The sequence below is a fragment of the Macrotis lagotis genome, chromosome X (assembly GCF_037893015.1).
Source record: "Macrotis lagotis isolate mMagLag1 chromosome X, bilby.v1.9.chrom.fasta, whole genome shotgun sequence".
NCBI classification, from domain to species: Eukaryota; Metazoa; Chordata; class Mammalia; order Peramelemorphia; family Peramelidae; genus Macrotis; species Macrotis lagotis.
The window spans coordinates 622041001-622059343 of NC_133666.1; the positions used below are offsets into that span (position 1 = coordinate 622041001).

Consider the following 18343-nt stretch of genomic DNA (forward strand, 5'->3'; position numbering starts at 1 on the left):
ATACTTAACCTCTATGAGATTCAATTTCTTCATTTGTAAAATATGTAACCTTTGTGGGACTCAGTTTCTTTATTTGCAAAAATGAGGAGGTTGTAGCAGAGGGCCTCTGACATCCCTTATAGCTCTAATCTTTCATTAATAAAAAAGAAGAGGAGATATTCTGAATTTGAATTTCCCTTGGCTTCCCCTCTCCTAGCCTTAGACTTCACTCAAGCAACCCTTTTTCTAGCTCAGAGGAGACCAGGCTAGGATCACTATAACATGGCATGTCAGTAACTGGCCCTAGCCTCAGTTCCTACAGTTTCTGGCAGTCTTCTGGTCCATGACCTGCTTCCCATCTTCAGAGGGTCCCTATTCCTATGAATATTTCCTTGCCAGTTTTTAAAGTTCTAGTCTTTCTCTCCTATCATCCTTCCTCATTCTCTCCCATCTCTCCTTTTCTTAAAGTCCTTCATCTGGAACCCTAGGATGTTTTCTCTTAGTCTCAGTCTAGTGGGATCTGAGTGGACTTTAAGTGAGGAAATGCTTATTAGAGATAGAGAGGGTCTGGGGAGAAGGGGAGGATAATGAATGCCCCAGAGGCTGGATGGAGACTGGTTAGTGATGAAAGCCAAGAGGAGTTGGGGGTTGGGGTGTCTCGGCAGCCTTTGTCTCCTATGACCAGGTTGTTCATCCTGCAGCATTTGCGGGAGGCTATTGCAGAGCACAGGCCCCTGGTGGGGAAGCTGCAGCGGGTGTTCGTACAGCTGAAGGACTTAAATCCAGTTCAGAGTACCCCCTTCCAGGAAGCCTGGAAGGCAGCTGAGGAGGAGTTGGGAGCCCTGAGAGCCCGAGTGGACAGTGTGGCAGCCACTCTGGGGCAGACTGTACCTCAGTACACTCAGGTGAGTGGTGTGGCTACAGGGAAGGAAGGGCATGGATGGGGGTGGGACATAGGATGGAGAAGAGTTAACTCTGGGAAGGACATGGCTAAGGGGAAGAATTGGGAAGGGGGCAAAGCTGATAGAAAGCAGGTGGAGCTGAAGGTATAATGAACTATAACTGGTCCAGGGACCCTCTTTGGAAAGATGGGATTGAGGAGGGTATGAGAGGTGTCTTTTGGTCATTGTCACCTAGGTAGGCAGATAGTCTCAGTAATGCCCCTCTATTGCCTTCTCCCTATCCCAGTTGAGTGAAAGGCTGGCCCGGTTGGCAGAACAATTGGAACAGTTGGCGCGGAGAGTGGAGAATGTGGGGACAGTCCGAGCTGATGCCCAGCGAATCCGGGAGCAACTTCGGGAGCAGAGTCTACTGTTGAGTGAACTAGAGCCTGTGGGGTCAGCACTGGACACTGCCCGAACTCGAGCTCAGGAGCTGGGGGCTGGGGTCACTGGAACCCTGGATGAAAGCCCTGAGGCTGGGCTGGGGCCTCGAGGTATGAGTTTGGGCTGATTGGCAGGGCTAGGGGCCTAGCCAGGATGGGGAATGGACCAAACTGACCAGAATGGGGCATCTGAGGCTCTCTTCTGGCTGCTTGTCATATGGAGTGACTGGATTTACCTGTCCATCCTCTATTTAGCAGTGCTTCAGGCTGAGGCAGATCGCTTGTGGGACCGCTGGTCAGGATTGCAGACTGCAGCCCAGGAAAGAGCCAACTGGCTGCGAGTTGTGTTGGCACTGGCCGAGCAGTTCTGGCAAGGCCTAACTGACCTGGCCACCAGTCTGGCTGATACCCAGCATCTGGTGCTGCATATGGAGGATGCAGGGCCAGAGCCTGAAGGCATCCGGAGCAGGCTTGGTGCTATGCAGGTATCTGTTGGACTATATGGGGAAAGGGGTAGGAGAGTTCACTCCTTCCTTTTTTTTTCTTTTCTCCTTTATTCTTTTCCCTTCATCCCCAGATCCCAGAAAACTCTTAGGGGCAATTTTATTTCCAGGAGGGGGTCTCCAGGAGGGAGATTGTGGTTAATGCCTACAAATTATAGATTTAAAAGTCAAAATAACATTAATGTCTGCCCTGTTTCTCCCCAGGCATTGAGGGAGGAGGTGGATGGACTACAAAGTGAGCTTGATGCTCTGGGGGCCCTGGGCCTGGAACTTCTGTCTGCATGTGGAGATGGGGACCGGCCTGAGGTGACCCGAAGCATGGATGAGGTGAATGGGAGTGGAAAGGGGATGGGGAAGGGAAGATTTTTGGGGGAGCGTGTCTACTCTGTGCTACAACTGTTTTCCAAAGAGGTTATTACTAAAAGTCTTGACTCACCTAGATTTGTGATCTCCTCAAGTTCAATGGTGCCCTCCAAGGATGCAGATTGCAGCCCATCCATGCTTGTCCAGCCCCTTTCTGAAATTCCAGTCCCCCAGAACCCTCCTTTGCAATCTCCTAATCTCTTGAACTGGCTGTTCACCTCCCATCCCTTGCCTTCAGCACATGGCCAGTCCATTTATCATTCATTTCCCTTTTAACATCCTTTATTCCTGTTCTTCAAAGTCCCTTGTTTGTTATGTATTACAGGCTTGCTCACTTCCACAAGGCACCTCTCCATTGCCCTCTGTATTTCACTTCATAAGTATTTATTAACCACCTAGGCACTGTATTAACCACAAGAGATACAAAGAATGACCCAAGACAATCCTTGCTATCAAGGAGTCTAATAGGAGAGAGTATGAATGCAACTATGTGCCAATAAGAGATATCCAGAATAAATGGTAATTAATCCTAGAGAGAAGACAACTAGAATTAAGAGATATTGGGAAATGTTTCTGTAAGAGATGGGATTTTAGCTGAGACTTGAAAGAAGCTAGGAAAACTAAGAGGTGGAGACAAGGAGTTAGAGAATTCTAGGCATGGTAGAACAGACAATAAAAATATCCTGAGTGATGAGATGGAGCATCTTGTGTGAGGAATAGCAAGGAAGTCGATGTCTCTAGAACACAGAGTATGGGGGAGAAGAATAAGGTGTCAAGGAGCTTTGGAAGGTAGGAGGGGACCAGGTCATATGATATTCTTCATTCATTTTCAATTCTTTGAACTTCCAATTATGTTCCAGTTGATGTCATATTGGTACCACAATACTGACAGAACACTGGTATTTAAATACCCTTTGTTTCTGGGAGAAGTTTAAGGTCATTAAAGGAGCTCTGCAGTTTCCTGGAGGTAATTCAGCCCACTTTCCTCTTCCTGTTGAATCCTTCATCCAACTTGTACTTTTTACCATCTGTTACATGGTGATTATCCGTCCAACTGCATTTCAAAGTGTGGGAAATAGACACACTATCTTTATCCAAGGTAGTCAAAAATTCAATGTGATCTTACATTGAATTAAGAGAGGAATGGTATTCTAGATGATAGGCAATAGTCCTCTTGTGGTCTGTCCTTCATCAGATCACATCTGGAATGTTGTGTTCACCTCTAAACCCCTCAACTGCAACTGTCTGACACAGTTGTTTGAGTGATGGGCCCTGAAATCAGAAAGACTTGAGTTTACCTCAAGCCCCAGACACTTTCTGATTGAGTGGCCCTGAACAAGTCACTTAAACAAGTTTCAGTTTCCTCATCTGTAAAATAGGGATAGTAATGGCATCTATATTCCAGGGTTGTTGTGAGGACCAAATGAAATAATAAAGCACTTAGAATAATGCCTAAACCATGGTAATGCTATATAAATATTATTATTATCTATAAAATGTGAAAAATGATAGCACTTGGCTCCCAGGGTTATTATGAGAATCAGATGAGATACTAATTGTTAATCACAGAGTCTAATAGATTGTAAGCACTATATAAATGTTAGTTATTTTATTTAAAATGTTAGTATACCCCATCTGGTAGTAGATTCCCCATCATTGAAGGTCTTTAAAATATTTTTTCTTCTTTTTTTTTAAGAGAACAAAAATTATTTTCCTCTCCCATTCCTTTCTCCTATTAGAGAAAAAGAAAAGAAAAACAAAATCTTTGTAATATATATGCACAGTCAAATAAAACTCATTACATTATAGGAAGCACTTTGATAAGCCAGAATGTGTTCAATGGAAGGTGACTGTGAAATCTTGGGGATTTTTACCTACACCCCAAGAGAATCACTTAAAATGGAGAGTCTTAAACACAGAGAGGAATGGGGACATAATAGCTATAAGCATCTAAATTATTTCAAGTATTTGAAGGATGGTCATATGGTAGAGGGATTAAATTTGTTCAGTATGAAGCCCAGAGGGCAAAGTAGGAACAATGGGTGGAAGTTATGCAGAGGCAGATTTTTCAGTTTCACATAAGGACAAGTTAGTTTCCTACCTGGCAGAACTGGTCAAAAATAGAAAGGAATGTCGGAGGCTTCAATGAGCTTTCCATCACTGGGAGTCTTTCTAATGGAAGCTGGATGACAATTTTGGGGAGATGAGGTAGGGGGGACTCTCTTTGAGAGAACACTTAAACCTTGGAGATCCCTTAGTTGAATGAATCAAGAAGTGACCAATGATGATGATGCTATCTTGGGCTACATTTAGAAAAGCAGAGAGACCAGAACCTGGCAGGGGATAGAATCATCCATCATACTTTATCCTGCTCAGACCACATCAAAAATATTGTTTTCAGTTTTTGGCATCACATTTCGGAAGGACTTTAATAAATTAGAGAATGTCCAGGAAAGGGCAGCCAGATTGGGGAAGGACCTTGAAATCATGCCCTGGATTGAACTGTTAGGTGAACTGGAGTTACTGAGAATATAGAAGTGAAGATTTAGGGGAAGGTAGATGTCTCTCTTCATATTTCAAAGGACTTTCATATAGGAGAATTAGACATGTTCGGTTTGGTCCCTAGTCAGAGGTGTGGTGGTTTTTTGGGGAAGGTTTTTGCATATTTATTAAATAGTACAACAGCTGGTATTAAAAGATGTCTTCCAATAACTTTTTAATGATTAACATTTTTTTCATAATTAAATACCTTTCTTGGTTATACATGTCCCAAGCATTTATTAAGTGCTTACCAGGATGTACCAAACTCTGTGTTACACCCTAAGGACACAAAGGGAGAACTTACCCTCAAGGAGATCACAGTCTAATAGGGGAGATAACATGCCAATAACTCAGTGTGGTAGGGGTAGGACCAGGAACTGCTATTTCATTGGGATTGAGAAAACTCCCTCTATCAATATAAATCAATATTTTTGATTTATAATCCTAGAGCTTTGTCTCAAGTACTAAAAGGTCAAGGGACCTACCCAGGGTCCCATAGCCAGCATGTGTCAGACATGAAATTTGAGATTAGGTGGTCTTGTTTACAAGGGCAGCTACAACATAGAGTATATAGAAGATAATTTCAAAATGAAAGGTATGAGTCTAATGGGTTGGGAGATTGGGGTGGGGAAAGAGAAGCAAGAATCTGAAAAAGATGAGATGTGAATTCTCATCCAGGTGTGAATCAATGTTCCTATAATCCTAAGTGTTTTAAGCATCAGTTTGAAAGTGGTAAAATTGGGGCTCAAAATCAGGATCAATAGGTGGAAACTACAGAGATAGTATTTTCAAAAGCGTCCTTATTATAAGAGTTGTCTAGAAGTAGAATGGAATGCCCAAAGTGGTTTCCTTCTAAATGAAAATCCTTAAGCAAAGGTTGGAGCAATTAATCAATCGATAAACAGGATAAATTGTATAAGAGACTCTCATTAAGGTTTCTGTTTAGCTATATGGATTCTGTGGTCTCTCCAATCTTGAAAGCTTGTGATTCTAAGGGAGAGTCTTTGATTGTTATCACTGCTTCCCTTTTTAAGTGTTCATTAACTATCCCTTGTATTCAAGAATTACTCAAAAATTGAAATCAAAGTTATTGGTTTAGAGTTTAGAGAATAAGCTTTCTTTCCCTTCTGGAAAACCAAGGTGACAAACACTTGCCTGTCTCCAGTAATGTGGCATCTCTCCAATTCTCCATGCTTTAATAATAAATTAGCAACACATTCCTCAGTTCTGTTAAGGTCCTTGAGATATATAATTCATTTGAGGTTGGTAACTTGGATTCATTGAGGAAAGCTAGAGGCTTACTTAGAGGATTACAGTTTCTTATTGAATAGTTGCATTCTATACTTTTGATTCCAAAGATAATAACCTTTAAAGAGAAGACAGAAATTAGAGCAGAGTCAGTCTCTCTTTTTTTCCTGTCATCCATGATCATCATCCCATCCGCCCCCAAATTTCAGCCCTGTCCCTTCCTTGATCTTTCTCCTGTCATTTTTTTTGCAAGGTAAACGGGGTTAAGTGGCTTGTCCAAGGCCACACGGCTAGGTAATTATTAAGTGTCTGACACCGGATTTGAACCCAGGTACTCTTGACTCCAGGACCGGTGCTTTATCCACTACACCACCTAGCTGCCCCTCTCCTGACATTTTCAAAGCTAACAAACCTCTATTTGTTGACTCATGTCATAAGTCTCAGCCTCATCAAAGCTTTAACTTTACTGTTATTAGATTTGGGGTTTTTTTTTTCTGTCTCCTTATCTTGCCCATAATGGAAGTGCACTCAAGAGTCCAAATCCTATACTGATTGGTCCAGAATCTTTGCCCTGCTCCATTTTTCTGACCTTTTCCTTAAGCAACCTGGTGTACCTCTAGTCCCAGGGTCTCAGCATATTGGCAAGGGAAATAGTGTTGGCATCCACTTGGCTTTAGTTCTATTGTAACTCAGAACTTTCAGACTCAAGCAATTTCTCTAGCCTCTTCTTCCTGAGCATCAGGGATTATGTATAATTTGTTGGCATAGTAGGTAGAACACTGAGACTGGAGTCAGTTCAAATGTGAACAGATTATTAGTTATATGATGCTGGGCAAGAGTTTAACATCTGTGTGCCTCATTTTCTCCAAATGTAAAATAGAATACATAATTACACTTACCTCCCAGAGTTATGTAAGGATCAATTGAGCTACTTATCATTAAGTGTTTAGATATAGTAAGCATTATATACAAACTTTAGCTATTATTATGTGTCACCAGATCTGGTTTCTAATACTATTCTTATTTACTATTTCTTTACCGTCATTCCAAGTTTACCTACTCTTCTTCCATTCTTGCATATGTATTTTCTTGAAATCTGGTTTCATTGGTGGATTCCCTGAACAACCACATTATTTTCTTAAGACAGTTTCCCTTTTTCTTCATCTCTGGCACCATTTGTAACTACATTATCAGAATTTCTTTCTAAAGAGTCTTAATCTCTCCTGAGGCAGTCTTCTCTTTTAAAGTCTCAGATTATCTAATTCTATCCTTTCCTATTTCTGAATTCTTTAAACCTACTCCCTCAAAGTCTAGGGTATGCATTGAACTATAGCCATCCCTCTCCTTATCATGATAGTAAAAGGTAGAAATCTCTCAAGATTTCTATCATTTAAAAATATTTTTATTTGTTTTTCCAGTAACATGAAATGGTAGTTTTCACCGATCTTTTTTTTTTTGCAAGATTTAGAGTTTTAAATTTTTCTTCCTTCCTCCCTTCGTCTCCCTTCCCCCATCAGAAAGCAATCTAATATAGGCTCTATGTGTGTCATTATGCTAAACATTGAATCATAGTAATCATATTGTGAAAGAAAAATCAAGAATTTCTATAATTTTCATATCACCCCCTCATAATTAATATCTTTATAATAATTCTCACGGGATTGGGATGAGAATCAAATGAGATAATGTAGGTAAACGTCATTGTGAGCTTAAAGTTCTGTGCTAGTGACAAGTTGTCTTCCTTTCCTCCCTCCTTGTACCCTTCAGCTGCAACAATGATAAGGCATGCCTACTCCTATTGGCAGCACCAACTATCTTCTCCTCTGATGGGACCTATGGCTCCTCATCCTTCTGTGGAGCCCAGGAAGGTCCTTCTCCTTCAGAAGGTCCAACTCTACCCTCCATGGAAAAGGTCTCATATCTCTATCACAGACTGAAACATTCACTGGTTCAAGCCTTTCCCCCTTGCTGATCTATTTTTCATTCTTCCACTATTCACCTTCTTGGCAGACATTTAAATTCTCTTTGGCCTCCTGAGATTCTTTCCCTCTTTTGTCTTCCTCATCTTGGCAAGGAAAACATTCTTCCACACATGTCAGAAAGGAGAAAGGCCTTTATTTCTTTACAAGGGAAACAGCTCCTTTCTTAAACTGATTAAGTCAATCTCTTTTCTTAGACCCTAGGGCTTACTTCAAACTGTGTTCTCTATATGGGAATTGTTGACCTTGTGTATTTGAGCGTGTGGAATCTCCACATTCTGTTCTCTGATGACCATAGCCTTAATAAAATCTATTTTTTCTTCTCTGGAGGCCTTGGCTTCAGCCCCTACCTCTCCCCCACCTTTATTTTCTCTTTGATCCTCTATTATATACCCTAGGCCCAAGAAGATTCTTTTCCTCTCCAAGTACTTATTTACTTGAACATAACCCCCTTGCAAGCCACAGGTGGTCAGTATTCCTTCTACTCCTCAACAGAATCTCGCCAGCTCTAAATACCAGAGAAATGGGGAAATGAAAAGGTCTAGGAGTTAAATTTCCTGGGATTTTTTAACATAAAAGGAATTACTTAGAGTTGTTTGATATTGACATTGGTAGAGAAACTTATTTTTTCAAAGAGTCAGGTTTTTTTTTATGAGAATGACAGAAAAAGTACAGAGATGGGTCAGGGAGTAATAATGAGTCAAAGGAGAAAGAGAATCATCTTTTTGGATCAATCAGCTCCTAAAATTGGACCAGTCTTTATGAGCCCAGATTGGGGGAACCTGGGACAGGCATGGGTTATATTTGTAATAAGCTTTCGGTAACGATTCTCCCATATGGCAGAACTGGGTGGATCATTAGCTTCCTAAAACACCCTAGCTCCTACCTATATCTTTTTTTATTTTCCTAGAATTCCATTCAGGAACACTGACTGACAATCTTGGGTTCATGCCTAAACAATCAGAAAGTCTCCTAACTAATGATTGCTTCAACAGAGCCAAAGGGGTGGCACAGTATAAGAAGAGCTGCATTCAAAGCCATCCTCAGATACTAGCTGAAGCAAATCACTTAACTTCTGTCTCAGTTTCCCCAACTGTGAAATAAGAGTTATAATAATAGTCACCTCCCAAGCTTGTTGTGAGGGTCGAATGAAATCTTTATAAAGTGCTTTAAATAGTACTTGGTATCCAGTAGGAGCTTAAGAAATGTTTGTTTCCTTCCTTTCAATCACAATTTTACACTTCCCTTCTACCTCGGCTCCTCACAAGACCCAGGTTAGAGAAGAACATAGATAATAATGACCAAATCAATCAACCAATAAGTATTTATTAAGTGTCTACGATATGCTAGATTCTTTGCTAAGTTCTGGGACTATCAATACTGCAAGTAGAACCATCTCCACTTATAAAAATTTACACATAGGCGTGATGGCATAGTGGATAGGATTTGGGAGTTGGGAAGACTGGGGTTCAAAATCCATCTCACTCACTTCCTAATTGTGTGATCCTGGCAAGTCACCTGGCTTCTTTTGACTCGTGTATAAAATGAAGGTCTCTTTTAACTCTAAATCTATGATGCTATGAGACAACCATATATCTATATCTCTCTATATGTATGTACATATATGAAAGAACTATAAATGTAAAGAATTACATATGTAATATAAATGTCTATATTTAGTCTACATATATGTATATAGACATAGAGTTATATGAGTATATATAAATATGTCACACATAAACACAACATAGATCTGCCAGAAGGTAACAAAGAGCTCTCTTTCATAACACCTCCTCTAACCGAAGTTTTGTACAAATTTAGTCATTGATTGCCTCCAGAAGACACACAAACACAGCACCATCTTTGTAGTTCCCTGGAGTTTACCCTCACCTTCTGTTCCTACTGAAACTGAGAGCCTCAGTTCTCTGTGGTTCATGTTGCTAACTCCTTGTGGCAAATTGGTCCGAACATACCTCATGTCTGCCATGGGGTGGGTCTATGGGGGGAGAGGGGAGAAAAAAGGGAGGAAAGGAAGCAAGAGACTGGTCCCACAGTGAAGTTTCTCTCTGAAGCTTCTTGTCTTGGTCCTCTTTATAGGAGCAGATTTCTACTCATCTCTAATTCAGTTACAAATATAAAGTCATCTCTAAAAAAAAATACAAACCAGCTATTTTTAGGCTTTTTTTCTCTTCTCTCTTGCCTAATCACTGTTTCTTATTTTTCAAAAGTCTTAAGAATCACCACAGCCATTACCTCCTCTTCTTTGAATCAGTTCCGCCCCCCCATACACACACACAGAGAGAAAAATATTTAAGTAAAAGGATCAACACAAAACTTGAATAAAATACACAATATATTTTCCTGATAGATATTCCGCCCTCTACCCCACAATCATATAAAGGGGGGAGGGAACATATTTCCTTATCTTTTCTGGAGATCCTTTATTGGTTTTCCCCATGCATAGAGTTCAACTTCCTTTAAGTAATTTAAAAATTTTACATTGTTTTATGTATTGTGTATGTCATCTTCTAGGTTCTGTTTATTTTGCTCTACATCAGTGCATGCAAATCTTCCTACATTTCTCTAAATTCCTAGCATTGATTATTTTCTTACAACAGAAAATATTACCATTTCCTTTATGAATCTTAATTTTTTAATTCCCCAATTGATAGATACTCACTTTGTTTCTGGTTCTTTTCTGCCACAAGAAATGTTTCTATAAGGGGCGGCTAGGTGGTGCAGTGGATAGAACACTGGCCCTGGAGTCAGGAGTACCTGAGTTCAAATATGACCTCAGACACTTAATAATTACCTAGCTGTGTAGCCTTGGGCAAGCCACTTAACTCCATTTGCCTTGCAAAAATCTTAAAAAAGAAAAAAAGAAATGTTGCTATGAATAGGTTGGGATATAATAGACCTTTGTTTCTGGCTTTGACTTCCTTGGGGGGAGAATATATTTAGTAATGACATTAGTCAAAGAGTAAGTGCAATTTAGTCACTTTTTTGTTGTGATTTCAACATCTGCAGGTGTTAAGTCTTCCTCAGGTCCTCTAGTATTAACTGCTCTCATCTGTTTTCTTTTTTCCTATTTGCATTGAATGAGGTAAAATCTCAGAATTATTTTAATTGACATTGGCCACTTGTGTTTTTGCTAGGCAAAGATTGAATTGTCTTTTGGTCATTTCATAGGATCATTGGATTGGAGAACTGGAAAGGACCTCAGAGGTCATCTAATCCAATGTCCTCATTTTGAGGAAACTTGAGACCTAGCAAAGTTAAGAGAGTTGTTCAGGGTCATGTCAGAGGAGAGATATGAACTAAATCCCTCTCACTATGGAACCTGTGGATTCTACTTTGAATTCTATAAAACTACAGATGCCTCTACTATTAACTAGGTTTTGTTTTATTGGGTTCCCCCCTTTTTTTCAAGTCCAAAGATCAGGTTTCTCAGTAGAGAAAATAGAAGTGGGGGTTACTCTAGAATAGATTAGGGTTTATAAGACCCCAGCTCTCTCCTGTTTTAGGAGGAAGGTCAGACCCAATGAAGGAGCTGGTCCCCTTAGAGCACACAGATGGCCTTTCAAGGTTTGTCTCCCTACAGGTGAGTAGCCTAGGGTCCAGAGGCAGGCTCTGAAGTCCCTACCCTTCCCCATCTACAATCATCCTGTGGCCAAATTGGGGAATTGAGCCAGCACCTTGATCCTTCCCCTCCTTTCTTCTGAGAGATGAGAGGTGAGAGACAAGTAGTAGCTCCTACTCTATTAGCTCTAAGAATTCTCTGCAGTTTCTCAGGTCTGCCCTGGAAGAAGTGGAGAGAACACAAACCTTGTTAGAAGGCCATGGATCCCTGGAATTCCTCCACCTTCTCCCCACCCTCATTCCTGACCCTGTTCTTTTCCTCAAAGCTTCATCCTCCCAAACTCCTTAGACTTTCTTGAGGAAAATTAGTGAGCCTATGATCAGGGCCAACCTAGAAGGATTGAGATCCTCTTTATCCCTGCCAGACTCAGATGTTTATCCTGAGTCATGAGATCAATAGCTGCTGCTCTGGAGGGTCTGGTTTTCCCATTCTGCCCAAGGAGGTCACCTTTTTTTAATTGATAATTTATTCTATTTTTCCAATTACATGTTATGAAAGTTTTTCAACTTTCATCCATATGCATAGGCATATTTTAAAGTTACATAATTTCCTTCCCCCTCCCTTCATTGGCGAACAGTCTGGTGAACATTGTGTTAAACATGTTTGTAGATTAGTCATTTTCGGTATGAGGAACTAGAATTAAGGGGAGAAAAAAACCCGTGAGATAGGAGAGAAATACATAAGAGAAAAATTTTAAAAAGTGAATGTAGTGGGGGCAGCTAGGTGGTGCAGTGAATAGAGCACCAGTCCTGGAGTCAGGAGAAACTGAGTTCAAATCCAGCCTTAGACACTTAATAATTACCTAGCTGTGTGACCTTGGGCAAGTCACTTAACCCCATAGCCTTGCAAAAAACAAACAAAAAATCCCCCCCAAAAGTGAAAGTAGCATTCATTCAGATTCTGTACTTTTTTTTTTTTTTTTGTTTTTGTTTTGTTTTGTTTTTCTTCCTCTGGATAGTCATAGCATTGTCCATAGCCAGTCTCTTAGGGTTGTCCTAACTCTCTAAACTTCTGAGAGCAACTGCATTCATCAAGGATGATCAATTCACAATGTTATTGTTAATGTATACAATGTTCTCTTGTTTCTGCTCTCTTCATTAAGCATCAGTTCCTGTAATTCATTCTATGCTTCTCTAGAGTTTGATAATTCTTTCTTATTGAACAATCATATTCATATATACCATAACTTGTTCAGCCATTTCCCAATTGATGGTAGTCCCTCAATTTCCAATTCTTTGTCATTACAAAAAGAACTGCTTTGAATACTTTGGAACATGTGGGACTTTTCCCATTTTTTTTATGATTTCTTCTGGATATAGTATTGGATTCCTAATATTGGAATTACTGGGTCAAAGGGTTTGATGAGTTTTATTGCTTTTTTGTGCATAGTTCCATATTTCTGAGAGGTTACTTTTCAAAGTAGTAAGAGAGTCGGGAACTATGGGGTCAGGAAAAGGGGATGCAGGGGTCCTTGCTTTGGCCACAACTCTGGTCTTTGTCTAAACTGTTCTCTCAGCTATGAGTCAGTGGGATTTAGATTCCCTTTGATTCCATCTCAGCTTAGTCTCTATACCTTTGTGAATTGAACGTCTTTCTCTGTGACCTTGACCAAGTCTCTGTCCTTCTCTGAGAGCCTCATTTTTCTCCTCTTTAAAAGCAAAGAATTGGACTAACTGATCTCTAAGTTAATTTCCAACTCTACTAAATTCCCTTAGGAATCATGGGGGGGGCGTTGCTTTCAAACCTTTTTTTTCAGCCCTCTTCCACAAAGCATATATATGGATTTTTTTAATAGACTGTATCTTTTTCAGTTTCTAATCCAGATAACCCAGGAAGCATGAGAACATAAGACCAACATCATGGAAAGTTTTATAACTGGGCTTGGGTGGGGTCAGCCTTGCACACCAAGCTCTGCCCACCCTCAGCTCCAGGAACCCTGAAACCTCACCCCATGGACCTGTCTGGGCAGGCCTGGCTGCTCTAAAACCTAATCAGGACAACAAGACTTCCTCTCTAGGCCAAGCTAAGATGGTTGTCTTTGGATAGAAGGAATCCTCCTAAGTCTACCAGCTTTCCTACCCACTTCCACAGATACCCAGAATCTTCTCTTTTACTCCTCAGGGAAAAAGATTTTTAAGGTTTGACAGAAAGATAATGGGACCTCATAGCAGCTCCTTTCCTTTTTCTGTCCTTAGCTCTATGCTTCCTGGAATAGTCTGAGCCGTGTATGGACTGAACGTCACCGGCATCTGGAGGAGCAGCTCCAGGATGCCCTCAGCTACCAGGAGGCCATGCAGGCGAGGCTCCCTCCCCTTGTTCTCCCCCTCACTTCTCCTCTACTTATACGTCCCCAACCTTCCATTCCCTTATAGCTCCCTATTGATATCTCCTCATTGTCCTCCCCACCCCAGGCCTGGGTGAGACCTGGTCCTTGGGTGAAGGGAGTCTGCTGTAGGTTTTCTGGGAGTTGGTGAAGGGGGTTCCAGCAGGGTTCCGAGGTGGGCAATCCTCTTGCCCCATCCCTAGGTCCAGAAAAGAGGTTTTCAAGTTTAATGTGATCTCTTCTTTTCCCTTCCGCAGAGGCTCCTGTCTTGGTTGGAAGGAGCTGAGTTACGGCTAGGTCAAGACTTCCGTGTTGGGGGTACCTTGGAGCTGGCAAAGCAGCAGCTGGAAGAGCTAAAGGTGGAGGAAGGAAGGGGCTAGGGTCTGGAGAGACAGCAGCTAGTCCCTGAGGGTGTAGAAGAGGCTCTCAGGACTGGGCTGAGAGGAGCTGGGGGTCTGCAGGAGCCAAAGGAAGTTCTAAGAGAACCTTGTAGGGGCTAGGTGTGGAGGGTGGGATGGACTATGGGAGATGGTAAGATTTGAGGCAGTGCACACAACAATTGAGGCCTGAGTTCTGATCTCTCCCCTCCAGGATTTCAAGAGAGAGCTCTATCAGAGCAGGGTAGAGGTGGAAAGTTTGAGGCACCGTCCTGCCCCAGGGGGTCCAGAAGACCCCAGTCCTCCACCTCTGCTGGGAGACTTCAGGCTACGCTGGGACCACTTGGAGCAAGAAACTGGGAGTCGGCAGGTAGCTTCAGTTCAAAATTCCTTAGCACCCTCCTACCCCCCATACACAATAGGGGGTCCTATTGCACCCCCCCCCTTCCATAAAAATCTGTAGCTGTATGTTTCATCTTCCTGTCCCTCCTCAGTCCCTATGCTCTGACTCCCTCTGGAATGATCTTTGTTTCTGGATGGGTCTTTAAAACAGCAGGGATGTGCACGTGGGAAACTCTCACTAAGGTCTTACCCACAGGCAGGTCTTGCACAAGTAGAGACAACTTTGTGTTCCTTAGGAAGGAATGGGCAGGGAAAAAAAAAGAGTTGGTGGGTGGGGGGGAGGAGTAGAGAGCATCAGAAATCACATAGGAAAGAAAAGGGGATAAAGAGGATTAATATCGTGAATCCAAAGAGGAAGGGGGAGAGAGACAAGAACAACCTAGAATGGGTTAGAACCAAAGTGTCCAGGATCCATAGGATATGAAACATTAATGCAAAGCAGGGTCACTACCATCTTAGGGGTGGGTTCGACCTGAAGATGAAGTTAAGTCCTAGGGTCCAAGAAGGCTACACCAGATAAGGAGCCCCAAGGAGGGGAGATGAGTCCTGATCAGAGAGTGGGAGCCTGCAAGAATAGAAGCTTAGGGGATGTTGCTTTAGGAATGCAGATGAATTAGAATGAATTAGATCATCAATATTCGGTGTCCACAAGAGACAATAGGTTGGAAAGTACAGAATCATGTTCATGGCCTTATACTGAGCACCAGTTACCAAGAGATGAGGATGAAAGGCCTAGAGGTTCTTGGCTCTGGGAAGGTTGAAGGCAACTAGGGTCTAGGTAACTTCTAGGTGTGGGGACAAAAACTTGACCCAGGAAGGAAGCCCTTGAAGGACTGGGGTTCCAATCTTTTTTTTCAACCTTACCTTCCTTCCCACAGCAACAGCTGGAAGCTGCCCTGCTGGGCCTGGGCCAGCTGCAACCACAGTTAGAAGAGTTGGTGCAGTGGTTGGGTCACACTGCAGAGCAGCTTCAGGGAGCACCAGCTGTGGTCAGCCTAGATCTGCCCAGTTGTGAGATTGAGCTGGCCAAGCTCCAGGTAAGAGGCCATGGGAAGGGCAGATCTGAAGAGCAAGTACAGCTCCCATTTTGGAGGCTTCTCTGGCAGAGAGGGTGGGCTGGGGAGAGGTTGAAGAGTAGATAGATCCCTTTAGGCTGGTCCAGCCTGGGATCCCCAGGCAGTTCTGGTGCCTCCCCCCACTCAGGTGCTGCAGAATGATGTGCTGTCCAGAGCGCAAACAGTTCAATCAGTGAGCGAGGCGGCCCAAGGGCTGCTCCAGGCAGGACTTGGGGAGGCTGAGGCAGGACTCCGGGCTGCACTTCAAACCTTGGACCAGCGCTGGGAGGCTGTTCAAGGAGAGATTCAGAGCCGGCAACTGCAGCTGGAGAATAGCCGGGCCCAGGTCAGTCAGGGTCCTGATCTAGTCCCACATCCCTTGTTTCACCCCCACCCCTTCCAATATCCAAGACCCTGGGGTCTGCAGCATCATGGAATGATCCTGACCCTGGCTTGGCTTCCGGGGGTAAAGTCACTTCTCTTCTGGATTGTTTCCTCTGGAAGTGGAGTGGTAGGCCAAAACAAACCAAAGGGTCCCACTATTTTCTCTCTGTCTTAATCTCAGTCCATCCTTTTTCCTACCCCTCCCCACACCTTGATCCTTTCACTGACCTTTCCCATAGGCCCCTCCTTCCCTTCCCTTATTGCCCATCTGATCTTCCATCTGTTCTCATTGACTCAGCCCATAGTGACCACTGGGTACCCTGAAAATGGGGACTTGGGAAAAGGCTTCGACTTGTGCCTTCTTGTCTGACCCAATTACCTCTCTCTCTCCCAGTTGCAGGATGTTGAACTGGGGATGGCAGAACTGCTTCAATGGCTGGAGCAGGTGGACCTGGGGCTTGTTCTCATCAAACCATCCTGGGGACCTCCAGACCCGCCCCAGGAGAGATTGGCTCGGCATCTGGTAGGATTGGGGGCTGCCTTGCCTAAAAATCTACTCCCCCTTCCCTGCCCTCCCATAAAAGATCCTCTCTGAGTCTTGGGGTCAGTTTCTAGGAGTCCAGTCCTATCTTGGAGTCTATCCAGTGGACCGTTGCCTTTGCTGCCAGAGTCCTTACTTTTTGTCCCTCTCTGAATCTTCCTGATACCAGTTTACTTGGTTCTCTGAGCTTAGAGACCTGTCACTCACACCCAATACCTAATTCCCTTTTCCTTTCTTCTGTGTCGCCACAATTTTAATGGGTAGCTGATTCAGACACCAACTCCCTTAGTAGTGCGGTGTCCCAGGGCAACCTCTCAAAGCATCAGTTTTTCCAGTTATAAAATGGGAACAATATACAAGCCAATACACAAAATGGGAACAAGATACTGTATGTAAAATGTTTTGCAAAATTTAAATATTACATAAATGTCAGTTATTATTATAAGCTGGAGGAATGATAGCAATATTTCTCTTTTTTCCCCTCTTGTGTCTGCACCATTCAGAGCTCAGGGATGTGTTTGCTAGAATTATTTATGAGAAAATATTTATGTTTGATAGAATGTAAGCTTCCTGAGGGTAAGGATGATTGGTGGTTTTGTTTTGTTTTGTTTTGTTTTTCTGTCCTCATCATCTAGCATCTGGTCTAGTACATAGGAAGCTACTTAATAAATACAGGGTGGCTAGACGGGAAAACAAAACAAACAGATTCAGAAGTAATAGGGGGTAGTATGGCACGGTGACCTTAGAGACAAGAAAATCCGGGTGCAGTTAGCTGTGTGATCCTGGTCAAGTCACTTAACCTCTAAGTTCTCTGGGCAACTCTCTAAAACTGTACATTGTTGAGAGGTGTTCATCAGCTTAGGCAAAAGGATATTTCTCATTTGGGAGTCCCTTATATCAGTGGAGACCACAGATGCAATCTATCCTAGAAATAATATACCTCAAGGAAATCACTAGTTAGTGGATTGAAAAACAAAAATAAAGAACACCAACAAAAACATCCTGATCCAAACTAGTGAGCACTGAAACCATCTAAGCTTTGGACCAATCCCTCAGTCCTAACTGACTTCTAACTGGTTTTAGCTGGTGAGAGAGCACTCCCAATTCCACTGGAGAAATTTGCCCACATGGGGCCCAAAAACTAGAACTCATTTGTCCATTCTAAAATTCCATGTTTATTCTCAATTAATCAGGGAGCCTGCTGAAGGATGGTAGATTTAGGGCAGTTCACCCCATAAGTGAGCAATCTTTGAGCTAACTGGGAACTCCCCCAGTCTGTTAAAGACAAGGAAAAATCAAGGGGACAATAATTGATTTCAAGACTTCAATAGCTCTATGGTGCTATGGATGTTTCCTTACCCCTACCCCCCAGGAACAGATTATAGTCAATTGATCCTTATTATTAATAAAGTAGAGAAAGTCTCATTATGATATTCATAAAATATTTCTTGATATGGTTAAGCCTGAAGGGACCTTAGAAATCATTTAGTCCAAGACCCTCCTTTATACAGTTGAAGAAATTGGAGCTCAGAGAGTGTCTCTTGCTTCTTACCCCTAACCATTGCAATCCATCCTAATACTCGGGTTATCCCCAAAGTTCCCCTTCCCTTACACCATCCCTCATCTCAGGAGTTATGCCGGGAGCTGGAACAGAAGCAACCAGAATATGAGGGCCTGAGACAGC

The 18343-nt window shown here is 42.5% G+C and overlaps 1 protein-coding gene across 1 annotated transcript in view; it reads left to right on the top strand.

The window, feature by feature from the left end:
* The first annotated feature begins 1464 nt into the window (after positions 1 to 1464).
* Positions 1465 to 18343, top strand: part of LOC141499443 (microtubule-actin cross-linking factor 1, isoforms 6/7-like) — a 22464-nt gene continuing 5585 nt past the window's right edge. Inside the window, exons 1-10 of the mRNA XM_074202155.1 lie at positions 1465 to 1788; positions 2011 to 2133; positions 13773 to 13948; positions 14064 to 14067; positions 14158 to 14259; positions 14492 to 14647; positions 15558 to 15716; positions 15883 to 16080; positions 16513 to 16641; positions 18289 to 18341. Coding sequence (XP_074058256.1) covers positions 1465 to 1788; positions 2011 to 2133; positions 13773 to 13948; positions 14064 to 14067; positions 14158 to 14259; positions 14492 to 14647; positions 15558 to 15716; positions 15883 to 16080; positions 16513 to 16641; positions 18289 to 18341 — 1424 coding nt within the window. The remainder of the gene's footprint in view (positions 1789 to 2010; positions 2134 to 13772; positions 13949 to 14063; positions 14068 to 14157; positions 14260 to 14491; positions 14648 to 15557; positions 15717 to 15882; positions 16081 to 16512; positions 16642 to 18288; positions 18342 to 18343) is intronic.